Below are 15,042 nucleotides of genomic sequence, written 5' to 3'. Positions count from 1 at the left end.
CCGGGACAGGACATGATGGCGCCAGCTGAGTGGTACACGAAATCCCCCGCTGTGCTTGATGCGACTCTGCTGCAGTATCACAGCCCCGCCATCAGAGTTTCCGGTGGGCTGGGACTGGCGGTTCCCCCTGGGTAGTATGGAGGGAAACGATGCCAACTCCACCGTAAGCCTCAGTGCGACCTTGTTATTTAAGCGGGCGTGCTGTTGGATTCCCTAGATTTGTGAATTTGCTGATGTAGTATGTATTATCCCCCCAGTGTCCTCGAACCCGACTGCCCCGCTTGGCCAAAAAAAGAGGCCGAACAGTGTGCTATAGCGACCCGGCCAATCCGTTAGTGGATAGACGGAGTGGGTTTCGGGCCTGGTAATAGCTTCCTCGTTAAGAGACGTTGCGAGACAGTTCTTCGGGGGTTGCACAGGACGCTGCATTTCAATGGTTTCGTGGAGGTCGGTTTGCCCAGGGCGCAGTTACAAGCTGGAAGTTCGTTAACGAATTCATAGACTTGATAAAGAACGGTGTCGAGCCATGAATACCTTCGGTATAAAGTACGCCTGAAACCTCGTTTCATCCAAAGCAAGAGCTCGTGGAGAAACCGAAAGCCGAAGACACCGCGCATCGTTACTCCGTAGGAGCGTTGGAAATCCCCCATTGAACACTCGTTCGTCCTGCAGACAACTGAGGAAACAGGAAGTAACCAGCCGCAAAGGGCAGCATAAAACTAACAGCCTCCACCTCCACCACAGCCACCCCCGCCGCCACTTCCACCTCCTCCTCCACCACCACAACCCCCGCCGCATCCACCTCCTCCGCTGCAGCCGGCCCCTGAGGATAGGTCAGCAACTACCTCTTCTATGCATACCTGCAGGGCGGCCAAAGGTTGAGGAGCAAAGGGAAGAAGAAGAAGGACGAAACAAGATAAGGAAAACACGAAAACTACCTACCTGGGAAACCACCGCACCCGCCTCCCTGGGGCACCCCGCAAGCGCCGGCCGCGACGCTGCCACCGCACATGCCAGCCACGCACGCCGCGTGCGCGCCGGCGCCGCACAGCGCCAGGTATCCGGGATACCACCCGTAATACAGCCCCGGCGTCCACCAGAGCGGGTAGACGTAGGGCGCCGCGTAGGCGTACGGGTAGCCCCAGTGGTCATAGTAGACGTCCTCCCGCCGGGGCGGCTCGCGGCCCTTCTTCCTCGCGCGGGCGCGTGCCTTGGCCAACGCCGTGTCGAGCCGCAGCTGGTAGTTCTCCTCCCTAACCTTACCGATGAAGGCGACGCTGCTCCAGGTCTGGGCGGAGAGGATTGCCGGGTCGGGTTTTGAGAGGACAGCCGGGTGGGCCGATATGTGAGCCGAGGAAGAAGGAGGATCTAATAGAAAAGAAAGAAAGAAGAGAAAGAAGAAAGACATCATCAGGTTAGCACCCGGGGCTACGTGGTGGGTCATAACTATAGTGATAGGAGATAAATGCAGGAAGAAGGGGAAGAGGGGAGGGAGGATGACGATGAGGACAACGACAACGTACGTAGAGAGGCGGCGCCCGAGGCGTGGAAGGATTCGGCTACTGCACCACGGGTTAGCTGGATGGATAATAGGCCAGACGGAAAATTATGCATTTCCTCGGGAGATGGACGTACTCTTTTCTTGTCTAGACAGGCCAAGGACACTTCCGACGCTGCTGATATGCGAGGAACGGACGGCTGGACCATGTCAGAGACAGTCACACACCAGTCAAAGAAAAGGGGGGGGGGGGGGGGTAGGAACACCCCGGAGAACTTACACTCGCAATACCAACAGGTGCACTCGCTGTACACCTCGCTTTACAACTCCTGGTACACTTTGCTGGTCCACTCAAACTGCTCTCCCAGGGTGGTACTGTCGATCTTGTCATCGTGGTCAATGAACCGCCCGGCGAGGTCTACCGTATATTGGTAATAGCGGCCTGGGCTCAACTGGTGCGTGTGCCATGCGAGGTCGACATCCAAGGTCGGCACCGCGATCTTGCCGGGATTCCTGGCCGTGATTTGCATGAACCTTTGGTACTTGACGATCAGCCGCTCCATCGTGTCACTCGCTGTCGGACTATGCAGCCAGTCCAACTGGCACATCTTCTCGACAAAGATGCCCTGCCGCATGACGGCGGGACCAAGTTCGAGCGCGAACGGGCCAAAATTCTCCCAGTAGCGCGACATCATCTTGCGGACGGCCATCCTCGACTTCGCGGGTAAGCGAAACCATTCGGAGGGGGGGACCTGCTCAATTTCTCTGATGTTGTTTTTGTCTTTCATGACGTTGTCGATCATGGCGCGCACGTCTTTCATGCTTGGATTCGGGGTTCCCGAAACCATGAGGGTAGCTATGTTGCTCCTGATGAAGCCACAGCCGCTCTTTAGCAGCCTATTGGGGAATTCGTGGGCTGGCGGAACCCAGGGGGATGACGGCCGAGAGGGAGTACCGGTTATGGGGTCAAGCAGCGTCCCCGGCATGGGGCGGCAGGTTGGACCAAGAAGAGCCCTGTGGTCCTGTACAAATTGAGCGGCCGCGAGGAGCTCCTTGCATACAATCATGTTGCAGCTCGGACAGGGGAACTGCAGATTGGCATCGCCGTAGCCGTTGCCTGGGTCGTAACTGCCGTCACCAGACCGGAACTGAGCCTGCTCCGGGAATTCGCACGTAGTCCATGGGATGTCGATCGAGGTGTTGCAGCGTGGGCATCTGATCGTCTTCGCCATGGGGTCCTGGGCGTTTTCCCAGGCAAGCCCAGTCTCGCGAGTCCAGCGTTGCACGCACTCGGCAGACACGGTGTAGTTGAACTCGCCGTCGATAACCTTGTTGATGAGATGCCACGGCATACCGGTAACCCAGAACCGCCTCAACCCGGCCAGCATGCAGTCTTCGAGGAATGCGCGGGGGTTCAACATGTGCGTGTGCCATACCAGGAGGACATCTTGAGAAGCGGGTCAGCGGTAATAATAGGGGACACACAGCCGTGGGAGAAGAAAGCAGCTCACCAAGCGGGGGCAACATGTCTTCGCGCCAGGGCAGGATATCGTCGGGGTTAGAAGGGAACTCGGAATACCGGGGAGATCCGGCAATGCGCATGTCGTCCTCGGTAAGGGGCGCGCTCTGCTGCCATCTCATCACGGTCTGCCACCAGGTACGGTACCGATCGACAGCTCGAGCCACGAAAAAGGCCCACCTCTTCTCGCGGATCTTGCTCAAGATCGCCAGGTTCTTGTCTCCCATTCTGATCTCAATAGGTACTTCAGATTCCCCGTCCGCTCCCGCCGCTCTCCTTCGCATGTTCCCCTGATTCTGCCGTCCCATGCGCGCGGGGTCCAGGGATCCCGCGTGGGAGTCCCACAGGCCCCAGAGGCCGTCGGTGAATCCGACATCTTCTTTCATCTACTGGAATGCGAACAGCAGCTTCAAATGGGCGAGACACAGGTCCACATTGTCGAGCGGTATGTTGGACGAGGCGAGACGGTCCAACGCCGCAATCGGACTGGCAGCCTCACCGCCCGGTGCATTTGGCACATTTGGCACATTTGGCGCATTCGATGAGTCCGAACTGCTCGTTCCAGGCTCGTATGCGGGTGGAGGTTCACGATCCACCACCGACTTGTCGGCGTCGGGTGCTGGTGTTGTGTTGCTCGTCTTATCGTCGCCGTGACGCGAAGCCACCTTTCTGAAAATGAACAGTCGATTGGCAGGGGACATGCTTGACTGTGCATGGGCTGTTGGGTGCTGGCCTGCAGAGGCAAGTGGGGTTTTTGAGGTGCTTGAGGTGCTTGGGGTTCCGAGTCTCTTGGCTGCCTGAGGTCAGGAAGGCAGGCAAGGAAAACTTGAATACCAGCCAGGTGCGGAACACCTCCAGGCTGCTTGTGGCAGCTGCCTGCGCTGTTTTTAGGTCGCTGTTCTTCGTAAGCGGACACGGGGAAGGAAGTCCCTCGCTCTGCAACACCTCCCGCCCCATTGAAGCCTCACCAGGCTTCCCAGAGCGGCTGTGTCTGCCTTGTGCTATCGCATCAGCCAACCATCTTCTACCGCACTGTTCTGTCGCGAACCATTAGGTACATGTACATGGTGCATGTATGTATGAAGTATAATTGTAATTACACTCCATACGGAAGAGCCTCGCAGCAGGCGGACTGCAGCACCCATTCAGCCGTGGCTAGGTTGAGGAATGCACCCGCCAATGGACGACCGCGTGATTGGCGAAACTTACAAACTAATCTTAGGTTTCGCCCGCCCAGATTCGGGCTGAGCTACCTGGCCTGTCACCTGTGTACTACATATGTACGGAGCGTAACGAACACTAATCACAACGAGTCCTCACCTCAAGGGGAGAGATCCTACATGTACATACAAATACCCACTTTTTGATCGAATGAGCTTGGCACCAGGTTCAATTGGATTCGTCCACATGCAACTTCATATGCGTTTAATTATCTTCCTTTCCCTTCGCACCCACCCCCCCCCCCCCCCCAAGGTAGCAATTTGGAATCAATCAAGGGATCCTTGACGCAAGGATCCAAGCATCATCCTCATCATCTGGAGAGCCTGAATCCGGGCGACCGCCTCCCCTAATTCCTCTGGGTCACAGATGGCTGGGGAATCGGGCATTAACTCGGTTCATCGCAGCAGTGACACCGACGTTTGCAAGTGGCAACTTGCCCACGAAAAGCATCGAGCGCTGTGTACGGAAGACAACTAGATACTTCTACACTTCTTCGCTTGCTGCTCTTCGACTTGAACATTAAATGAACCGTCTGGCAAAGTCCCCGAGATTAAACCCGATAGGATGCTGCTCTGGTTTGCCTCCCTCTTCAAAACTGGTTCTTCATCCCCAGACGCGGGATAATTAAGGTTGTTGCCTTAGCTAACTATCAGCGGCTACGAAAGCGATCAACTCTACTAGTTCTGTTTGGCTGCTACTATTGTCATTCGGAGTTCCTATCCAGATGAGTACAAACACAAACTCCCCAGTGATGACCGAGTCCTGTTATTGCAATCGCATCCTCGCGCATTCACTCGAATGTCAGCCACAGGGTGTGGATACCCCGACACTGCTGCTTGTTTTTGACCGACTGGTTACTCTAACTAATTATCTACTACTCTGTATTAACTAATTTCCGACCCCACGCCCCAGGCCTGACTGCCTAATTAGCAGACTGTCGCCCCAAAACACCGAGGATTATCGACAACGGCCCAGACGACCGCCTTCTCGGAAACCACTCGCCTCACTGGTCTTGACCGTGTTCAAAGACGCGTTCGACAAGCTGATCTCAGAAGGACGGGATCGTTCGAATACTGCTCAACCTGCATGCCGCCGGGTTTCTGTTCTTGAGGGGTTTTGGGACGGGGAAGGACGATTCAGCTAATGTCGTCATTCTGGGCGCAGGACGTGTTCAATTCAGCTGAAGGGACCGTGGCTGACATGAGAAGTGACTTTCAGTCAAGGAACCCCGCGAACGTTCTGTTCAAGAGTATGCGGCTTTGTGCGATTCTAGGTGTCCGCAGCGACCGCAGGCCATGGAGAGATGGGGAAAGTGGCCGTTGCCTCCACGCTCTCCTTCCCTCCTTCTCGAGAGACCAGCACATTCACCGACCTCTCCGTGCCGGTTAAACAGACTTCACCCTGCTGCAGCCTCTCCCCTCGAGTATGGCATCTCGGCATTGAATCCCGGACATTGAATCACCCAAGTTAATCCCGTTGACCGAGAATTCAGAGAGCTTGCGCGCCGAACGATTTCGTCACACCCAACGAGGCCAGGCCACTTGTCCGTTGCCCTAGGCACGCCAGGAACTCGCCACTGTCGATGGAAGTGTCGGTCGTACGCTGCAGACCTCCTTGTGCGACTTGAGGTGAAATTCCAGGGTTGTTTGTTGACCGGTTAGCCCTGAGCCTTCATTCACTCGCTGCCAAGTGTACCGATCCCTGACATGATGTGCGTTGGCGTCCGAAGAACAGCATTTAGACAGATCTAGGCCGACCACCACGCAACGGCGGCACTCCACTGCCATTGCATGCGCAACCAGAAAAATGCAAACCATCGACACGCGATCTGGCCCGGCGCGATCGAATGCAGCATACTGCAGTCTGGCGGACCCCCCCGGAACGGCAAGATGCGCAGCCGTCGCTTGTCGCTAGGCCAAAACGAGAACATTGTGCATAAGCCAACTGCCATATTGGATCGTTTTTGATCGGGTGGATCGCACAACCCTGCCAAGGTTGCTAGGTCCGGCCGAGACGACAAGGTGAGAAGACCACCAACACAGCCCTCGACCTACGGAGTACCCATATCTCCGGGGCGTCTCTTCACCGACTTTTCCCTTTTCGTATTCTAGACCCTCGGGCATATTGGACGACACGTTATACGTCAGGCCGAAATTGAATGAGTTCCACCATACAAACCCCATTTAACGATCACCAAGTACTAGGTATTAATTATACCATGTGGTCTTTTCAAGGCTGTCGTAGTGTATAGGTCTCACCTCAACGTTCGGGGGAAACCCTCTCTCCTAGTAGGCCGGTATCTTGAATAATTAATAAGAAACAACAAAAGCTCCCTTTTTCGCAATGCCTCCACTGCAGCTCACTTCTTTCATTTTCCCCAGCCCAACCGCCGTCAAAATTTCCCAAGTCCTCAACATCCGGTCCTCCCCTTCGGACAGCCAACCTGAAGGGCTCATTGTCTTGGGAGTCTGCCTCGGGGTGGCCGTGGCCTTGGTGTTCCTCTGGTATACCTGCGGCCGAGCACACGTCGGGCCTCTCAAGGAAATACAAATGATTAGAAGGGGAACAAAGATGAGAAAGGAGGTCAGGACGGTGCATGTGCAGCCGGTACCGCCACCGTCACCAGAAACCATGTCCGGGAGGCACCGAGGCGGGCCTTATTCGACCTCATCTACCGAGTCCAGCTCCTCCGGCGACGACACCCCGCCGGCAACCAGCACGTCCGACCCCTACACCACACCCGCCGCGGCTCCTTCCGAGGCCACCGCGGAGGCGGAACTGAGAGAGCCTCCGGCGGCTTACACGAACCATGCCATGAACTATCTGGACCCCATGATCGGTGTCGCGGCGGATGGCGTGGCAGAGCCTGACCCACGGGCAACTCTGCGCCATGTGCCAGGAGGCTTGGATTCCATTGCGACTCCGTTGGGCAGGCAAGCGGTGACAAGTCTCCCGCTCCCTGTTTATCGGACCAACGTGGGGGTCCAGGTTCAGGGCGGGGGCACAGCATATCGGCCGCCGCCCACGCACGTAAACGTGAAAGTGTCGGAAAACAACGCTTCAAACTGGTGGGATGCGTAGGCTAGGTATGTATGTACCTGGTCGACAGATTCGGGGAAAAAATGTTAACTTCGATGGGCACCTCCTAGAACCAGAGACAAGGAGACAATAACACCGGGGCATGTACAACCATCCTGTTAATACTTCGGCGAGAGTATAGTGCCTCCGGAGAAATAAAAGGAAAGAGGGAAGGAAAAAAAAAGAGAAAAAAGAAACAGCCGAGGGATCGTCTGCAGGCTCCCTTCCAGGTTCGCAACAGAGTTTAGCGCTCTGGAAGGAGCCCGCCATGCGGTGATATTATAGTACACTGACTTTGTTGTTTTCTTTTTGTTCCCCCCAATCTCTCAAGATCTGTCACCCGATTCCCGCGCTGTTCTCCCATAAAACACCGCGAGCGACGGTCGGCCCATGCTAATACTGCAGATACCCGAGCCGCCCCTCCAGCACCAACCCCTCGACCTCGTCTCCCAGCCGCCGCAGCTCCCCCAGCGCGGCGACGATCCCGGCAGTGCCACACTGATGATGACGCCGCTCCCCGCCGTCGCTCCCGGGCTCCTGCCGCGGATTCGCATAGACCGGCTCGGGAGACGCGGCGGGGGTGACGGGCAGCCGGTCGCTGACGACGCCCCACCCGGGCCGGCCGGGCGTGGAGGGGCCGGGGCCGCCGCCGCCCTTCTTCATGTACCAGGGCTCGACCTCGACCGACTGCCGCCGCTGCCGCTCCGCTTCCACGCGAGCCTCGACGGCCCGGCCGTACGCCGCCAGCCCGCGGTCCACGCGCCCCACGACGGAGGCGAAGCCGAGACCCGGGAACGGCCGCGCGGGCCGCGGCCAGATCAGGCCCGTCGCGGTCGCCGTCGTCGTCGTCGTCGTCGTCTCGTGCTCCTGTCCCTGCGGGTGGTCGCCCCCCTGCAGGGACTTGATCAGCTCGCCCAGGAGGAGGGAGTCGCAGTGGTGGCTGGAGCAGGCGGCCGCGCCCGACACGAGGGTGTCGACGGCCTGGTGGAGCGGGGCCAGGGTGCGGGCGAGGAGGGCCTGACGCTGGGCGTCGATGTGGTCTGGGAGTTTGTGCGGTCAGTCTCGGGCTGGGTTGAATCCTAATTACAACTGAAGGGGTAATGACATCAAGAAGAGGCAGAGGTCCAAAAAAAAAGAAAAGAAACAAGAAACAGAAAACAGGGGGATTGGAAACGTACGGATGATCTTCTCCTTGATAGGGAGGCCGAGGGTCGAAATAGGGCCGGAGCTTCGGGCAGCTGCTAGCTTCGTAGCCTCCTTGAAGATGTCGCCCTGGCGGAATACGTGGCTGATGTAGATCCAGGGGATTGGGTCTCGGCTGAAGGTGTCCGGATCGGAATGCTCCAGGGTGGAAATCCACCTGTCGGCGTACACCTCAACAGCGTCGAGGAGTTGAAAACGGTCGACAAAGAGGGCGATATGGGCAAGCGTTTCTAGGTCGACGTTCCTGGGAACCTTCGAACCCCGACCGTGGATCGCGTTGATGACGATGCTGACCGCTGTCGGGTGGAATCCCTCAGCAAGCCTGAGATGAATGCGGCCGTCGGATTGCCGCGCTGCCCTTGTGTTGCCGAACTGCAGCTTGTTCCTGAAGACGCGCGAAGCGAGTGCGAGGTGTTTCGAGGAGGCCTTGATGCGCAAGCCTGTCTGAAGAACACCTGTCGCCGCTCCCCGGCCGTTCTGCTCGCTGCCGATTCCATTGGGATGGGAGGGCAGCTCACTGCGCAAGGAAATGGTTTTGTTGGATGGCGGCACAATGAGCAGCGCGTCGGCATCTGAATCCGCCTCATAGAGGGGAGCCAGGTTCGCAAAGGGCGACGCTACCACGACAATTTCGACAGAGTCCATCTCTCCGGCTTTTGAATCTCTTTGCACCGTTCAAATTCGCGCGTTTCGGCGCTCCGCCTGGATCGACGATGAGTGCTGTGAGCGACTTTTTTTTCTTCTCATAATTGAAAAGGGCGCTTCATCTCAGAGACATCAGAGAAGGCATGGTGTGCGGGGCAGACCCGATCACGCAATCTCCCAAAGATGGTGGCTGGCTTTCCCGTTCGGGCACAATGGTGTCCTTTTTAGCCTGCGGCGCGCGGGTTGTCGGCCTGGCTGGTCCAATAACAATACTCGATCGCCGCGGGAACCATCCTCGACAATTTTGCAGTGTAAGCCACGGCGGGATTTTCCAATGCAAGAAATTTCACACGGAAGATGACAGCTTTCGACCAAGGGCTGTGGCAAAGAGGATCACAGCAGCAACTCGAGGAGGAGAAACACAACAACGAATTACCGAGAGCTGAAGATCCAAACTTAGCATTATACGCACCCAGCAAAGGACGAGCGGAGGAGGGAGAGTTGGAACAAAGTCTAAGGAAAAAAGAGAACGAGATGAACGCTTTTTTGGTAATTAATTAGTCATGGGAATCTACCGTGGGATTATTGCCGTGTTGTTTGAGGATAGGCGCCAACCAGTTTCCGTTCATTGATTCGGACCAGAGGCATCTCAAGGAGGAAGGGAGACAAAGAAGAAAGTGAAATGGAGATTTTTCAATGATGAGTATTCTCCGATATATTAGGAACTAATTAAGTGCTGTTACATGTATGTCTCTTGGGCACGTACTTAATTGCTTCGTACTGAGCATTATTAAACTTCGGTGCCTGAGCCGATAATTAGGTAGCCAATGCGCCCCTCTAACAGGTTATGAATACGTTATCTGAATGCCAAAAAAAAAAAAACAAGAAAAATGATGTGCACGATAGTTTCCCTTTGACAAAAGGTGAATCGATAAGATATAATTATAATTAGATGACAGTGGGGTTCGTGGATGAGGTGCCTGTGAGCTGGTGTCCAATCTGAGTCCACGCCCTCCAATTTCCAAGGCGGTCTCTTCAACAAAGCATCGTCTTTCACTTCCCGTGGCATCCATTTTTCGCTCCTTTGATTCGTCAATGATATCTTGTCCAGAATTTTCAATGCCAAACCTCAACTACAATCTAACATAGTTAATTAAGCGCGTGTAGACAAGTAGAGCTCCTAGCTATCTAAGTCTCGTAAAAAACAACTTGACGCCGGGCTCATTGTTCAGCACAAGCTTGCAATTTATCATGTGTACATTGTCTTTAAATCGCCTTTAAACTGGGATCTGGGTAGATCTAAAGGTTGGGTTGACTAAAAGGTCAGATAATAGTTTAACTGCCTTAGCGATCTCCAGTGGATGTTAAGAAGGAACGGTAATTACTGTGAAAGAAGGCGCTCATGAGTTTGTTTAGAGAGAGGACGATGGAGACGCAGGTAGGCACGATGTTGGGCTGCTAAGTTGTTATCGTGCTCTTTGAGTCCGGCTTTGAACGGTTCCCTGATCAGTTGAGTACCGTGTACGCCAGCTGGTCGCTAGTCATAGCCCTTAGGTCCTTCGTTGTACACTTGGCGGGTTGTTGTGAGCCGACTAAGCTAATTAAGAGTACTTTCTTTCACTTATTATGAACCCGTACGCCAAGGCAGCGTTAGGGTTAATTAAGCAATGGACGGCCCCGCTTTGACGCAGACTAGGATTCGAATCCTGGCTACCTTCCTTTATGGTAGGAGGAGTAGGTAGGCGCCTCCTTCCGCGACGCGAACTGTGACTGCGGCCCCCAAAAATTACAAGAGCTATGAGATTTTGAGCTACGCTACGCAGTCCCGTCTCCAATTTGTCCCTTGACCTTCCTTTTCTCATCTACCAACAACGGTCGCATTTCCTCGGAAATATCATAAAGCGAGAAAAATGGATCAGGACGATGCTGCGAGTCCCTCCCCGACTTTTTCTATCGGCAGCAGCATCGACGGGCCCACCATCCTCGTCTGCGAGGCCGAAACCATACCGGATAGCCGCATTATTAACGAGGGAACAGCCGAGATACGAGCAAGAATTCGGGCAGTGTACGACTCTGGTGCCCCCATATTCACAAAGGATGCAATGCGGCGAGCGGCGCAGTCTTTCGACAGGATCCTCGAGGGATCTGACGAGACGGTGCCCGTTACCGGCCTCGATGGCATTACCATCGAGTTTAAGTTTCCCCATCGGGTTGAGGACCTTCTCCTGGGCGAGGCAAACGACGAAAGCAACTTTGAATACACCATGTAAGCAATTCAATCAGAAACGTTCGAGAGGTACCTCTCTAGGTACCGTACCTGACGCGGGGTAATTCCCACCCCCGGGACAACCCAGGTACCCTGGACGCGTTTTATTGCAACTTCCGCTGACCCATTGCGCCTAAATCGCTGGCACTCGGTCCGCGCCCAGGAGAGAGCCCTGCTTGCTCTACCGCACCGTGCACCAACTGATAGGCACTGCCGGCTACGAAGACTGGGAGGTCAACATTGTTTCCGCCTACCTTCCCTTCAGTATCGGGTACGAGACCACCAAGCGCAACAAGCACACAAAGGAGGCCATCTTCCCCTGGCCGGCCGTGTCGCAGGACCAGGTCGAGGCCCGGCTGGCGGCGCAGCGCCGGAAGTGGCAGGACAGCGAGACGTGCGCCCGCCTCGGAGCCCTCTTTGCCGGCCGGACGGCCGTCCCCTTGCCTGAGGCAGTTGTCATCAACAAGGTCGTGGCTTTCGCGTGCTCGTCTATGGCGTGGGATCTGGAAAACGGCGAAGGTTCGGTGAGAAGCGCGGCGCAGCATGCGCTCGTGCTGGGCGTCGCGGAATTGCTCGCGCAGCGGCGGCAGCGGCAACAGCAGCAAGCTGGCAGTGTGGATGACGGGCGGCTAAACGACGAGGTGGTTTGCTACGCGCAGGACCCTGTCTACCACCCTGCGGATAAAGCTGTGTTAAGCGCGGCAGGGGTCGTGGTGCTGGACGATCCCCGCGCGTTTCTCGAAGTCGACGAGACCAGTGTTGTCGTGTCGCCCTACCCGGACATTCCCGTCAGGGAAGTCGTGGCGGATATTGCGAGGCCGGCGGTAATGATCTGGAATCGCGTCACGGATGAGTTGACGACTTCGCCGATGTGAGTGCCTTTCTTGCTGCAGGATGCGAGCCTGGTTCGGCGTTTGGTCTCATCCCGTTTTGGCTAACAAATGACTGTGGCCGATAGGACCGATCCTGTTTCACCTCGCGTCAGGGATATGATTAGCCAGGAGTATCTCGAGCTCGAATGCCCGCTCGATGACGAGCCGTTCAGAGACATGGCCGTCTACGTCAGGAAGACCTGATTCCGGCTATTGGTTCGGCTGTTATCCCTCACTACAAGACTTAACCTTGCTTACCCACCTCATCGTTGACACTGGCTGAAAGGGAAGACAATATAATTAGACCCAAATATCGGGCTTCTGGAGCTTGCCCGTTCTGAAGCCTGCGGCGCCTAGACCGCCCTCGTGCCCTCTTCATTGTGGGACGAAGAAGGTCTGCGAAAAGACTTGAGCACGCAGACCGTAATGGCGTTTCTGGAGGAAGAGGAGGACGTGCGAACTGAGATTATGAAATAGCCCGAGGCAGGACTGTTTAACTAATTAGAGAGTTGTGGGTCTGGTAGCTTAGGGCATAACAGGACAGCGCTTTTCGCTATTTTCCGAGGAAACCGTCAGGTCGTCAGGTACGATGGTACTTCCACCGGAAAACATCCCTTCCCTAGTCTTATTTGCTTCTTGTTTTCTCATCTGTGGTGGTGGTATTGGCAGTGGCAAGGCGGTTGTTCCGGTTGAGTGTGGAATAACTGGATCGCTCCCACCCCTTTCTAGAGGGGGACCCGGCCTCCTTCCCACTTTCGATGACCAAGTAACATTTCTATCTGCGACATTTCTGGAAAGTGAGGGACTCGTTGAGACATTGCCACCGTACCAAGCAATGCCTTATTTACAACTCGTACGGAGTAATACCGGCCGGTTTCAGAAGTGACCAACGGTAGTGCTCCCACTCTCATAAAATGTTAATTACGACTCCAAGTCCTTAAACTATTAGTAGTAGTCTCCTAGTGTTTCACATCCGACGTGCAAGGCATAATATATGATAAACATGGCCTGTTATCTTTGGGCGTAATGGTCATTCAGAACTTTGTCCTCTCAGGTGTAGCGACCCTTTCTCAAGACTCAGCAACAGCAATTTCCAGCAACAAACTCACAGCGAACTCGAACGGCGCCAAACGGGATGGTAGACGACATGCCCAGGTCGTAGCACTATCCAACGTCAGGTCTTTGCTGTGTGCCGCAGACATACTGCTACATGCACTCTCATCCCCACAAAGGCACTCGTAATTATATACACCCAATCTCTCGCTCTCTCTCCCAACCGATTGTAAGCACTATCTTGTCATGAATCGGTCCGTTGAGGCCGCGTGTCTTTAAGCGTTGATGGAAGACGTTGTTTGGCCGTCTAGGTAACGGGATATTCTGCCCTTGGTGGCAGACCGGTGCTTCAGGAACGTATTATGCTACCGGACACTGCGGAGGGCTGCATTGGTTTGCACTATTACACCTGGTTCGGAGGGAAAGGGGCCGTGAGATTGCCATATCGTCTAAAGGTTCTGTGCTTGCGTAGATAGCTTGCGTGACTCGGTTGGCAGCCACGCCATTACATCTTGCCATCGCGAATGAAGCGACAAAACCTCATGGACTCGTTGGTGCCACTCGACGTTGGCCAAGGCGACGCCGCCAAGAAGAGATGACGTCCTCCCGTGGCGGAGGTTCCAGCATTTACTCAAGTAATTAGATGCCGGCTAAAGTGGGAAGAACGGGTCCTTGAACGAAACGTCCGCCTTGCATTGCATCAACCTGGGAGACGTACCTGGGTACATTCCTCGCGAGCTAGACAATGCCAAGGTAATTAACTGTGGACGTGGTAATTAGTGCGTATATATAGAGTACTACCTACGCTATGCTACAGAGCTTGACTGTCGCGGTGCTAGGTAACCTGCTTATACAGGACAGCTAATCGCGGTCTCTAGGTACCTTGCTAGACACAGTACACTGCTCCACACGTTGCATTGTGCTTGGAGATCTACATGGTTATCTGTCGTGTCCCCTGCCGCCCATCGTTCCCCATCACGCCGAACCGAACCGTTCAGGCTGTCACGGCTGTTCAAGAGGTGCAAGGTGTGGCCGCCCATAGCCGCACTCAAGCGCCGTTGATCCGGCCGTTAACCGCCGGCAGAAGGTGTGCGAGGCCATATTGGCCAAGAAGCTTGGCGTTTTCTCTAGATTGTTCTCGGGGCCACCCCAGCGACAATGTTACTATGATACGCTGGTGGCGTGGTCCATTGGCAAGTTCTTTCTTCCCTTGCTCAAAACCCGCATTCCATCTTGCGCGCCAATCCCTCAGTCCCGGGGATTGGGCCAAGGAGCCAAGATAGCCCTGTTCCGCGGGAATGAGCGAAACAAGCGTGCCCAGAGGTCGTCATGCATCCGAACCGACCCCTTGGCCGTTCTGGTGCCGGAGGGTTGGATTGGGTAAAAAGCGGGTGGTCTGTCTCACCACGCGATCTTCCTCAGAGCTACTGGATACGGGAATCTCGGAGCCTGCCATTTAGCGAGACTGGCCCCGGTTCCGGCAAAGCCCGCGCCGCTTTGGCAGAGACCCCGTTCGGCTCCCCTTCACCAACGATGCTCACAGCACTGGGCGTGCGCGCACGACGCCGATCACTCGGGGACCGCCATTCAGGCTAAATCACGAGTCCCCTTTATTCGCGCCCGGGAGTGTGCCATGCGGCTCCCTGGGAAGGGGATCGGCGCCCGGGCCCCTTTCGCGACCTCCCGA

General features: G+C 55.5%; 5 protein-coding genes across 5 annotated transcripts; 3 read left to right on the top strand and 2 right to left on the bottom strand.

Moving 5' to 3' along the window:
- Window positions 1-719: 719 nt before the first annotated feature.
- On the bottom strand, window positions 720-3,718 carry P884DRAFT_287519 (uncharacterized protein; the record flags this gene model as incomplete). The annotated part of the gene is made up of 8 exons (XM_069443889.1): window positions 720-823; window positions 943-1,368; window positions 1,524-1,562; window positions 1,636-1,698; window positions 1,779-1,800; window positions 1,837-2,945; window positions 3,010-3,403; window positions 3,452-3,718. The coding sequence occupies 8 exons, from the start codon at window positions 3,716-3,718 to the stop codon at window positions 720-722; spliced, it is 2,424 nt and encodes an 807-aa protein (XP_069294360.1).
- A 2,787-nt stretch (window positions 3,719-6,505) lies between these two features.
- Window positions 6,506-7,680, top strand: P884DRAFT_73895 (uncharacterized protein). Its single transcript, XM_069446057.1, has 2 exons — window positions 6,506-7,324; window positions 7,388-7,680. Exon 1 carries the CDS (start codon window positions 6,582-6,584, stop codon window positions 7,317-7,319), a length of 738 nt encoding a protein of 245 aa, XP_069294359.1. The 5' UTR covers window positions 6,506-6,581; the 3' UTR covers window positions 7,320-7,324; window positions 7,388-7,680.
- Window positions 7,681-7,709: 29 nt separating this feature from the next.
- On the bottom strand, window positions 7,710-9,291 carry P884DRAFT_287518 (uncharacterized protein; the record flags this gene model as incomplete). The annotated part of the gene is made up of 2 exons (XM_069443888.1): window positions 8,495-9,291; window positions 7,710-8,356 (listed from the first exon to the last, which is right to left on the bottom strand). Exons 1-2 carry the CDS (start codon window positions 9,162-9,164, stop codon window positions 7,710-7,712), a joined length of 1,317 nt encoding a protein of 438 aa, XP_069294358.1. The 5' UTR covers window positions 9,165-9,291.
- Window positions 9,292-11,074: 1,783 nt separating this feature from the next.
- On the top strand, window positions 11,075-12,506 carry P884DRAFT_209639 (uncharacterized protein; the record flags this gene model as incomplete). Its single annotated transcript, XM_069438948.1, has 3 exons — window positions 11,075-11,430; window positions 11,594-12,301; window positions 12,389-12,506. 3 exons carry the CDS (start codon window positions 11,075-11,077, stop codon window positions 12,504-12,506), a joined length of 1,182 nt encoding a protein of 393 aa, XP_069294357.1.
- Window positions 12,507-14,001: 1,495 nt separating this feature from the next.
- On the top strand, window positions 14,002-14,783 carry P884DRAFT_315256 (uncharacterized protein). Its single transcript, XM_069445260.1, has 2 exons — window positions 14,002-14,124; window positions 14,234-14,783. The coding sequence occupies exon 2, from the start codon at window positions 14,291-14,293 to the stop codon at window positions 14,636-14,638; it is 348 nt and encodes a 115-aa protein (XP_069294356.1). The 5' UTR covers window positions 14,002-14,124; window positions 14,234-14,290; the 3' UTR covers window positions 14,639-14,783.
- The last annotated feature ends 259 nt before the right edge of the window (window positions 14,784-15,042 follow it).

The sequence above is a fragment of the Thermothelomyces heterothallicus genome, assembly GCF_042370625.1.
Source record: "Thermothelomyces heterothallicus CBS 202.75 unplaced genomic scaffold P884_scaffold_29, whole genome shotgun sequence".
Classification (NCBI taxonomy): Eukaryota; Fungi; Ascomycota; class Sordariomycetes; order Sordariales; family Chaetomiaceae; genus Thermothelomyces; species Thermothelomyces heterothallicus.
This window is presented reverse-complemented; position numbering and strand designations above follow the sequence as displayed.

What these genes read in the sequence shown, in the direction of transcription:
- P884DRAFT_73895 (XM_069446057.1), top strand. Translation starts at nt 6,582, where the DNA reads ATGCCTCCACTGCAGCTCACTTCTTTCATTTTCCCCAGCCCAACCGCC.
- P884DRAFT_315256 (XM_069445260.1), top strand. Translation starts at nt 14,291, where the DNA reads ATGGTTATCTGTCGTGTCCCCTGCCGCCCATCGTTCCCCATCACGCCG.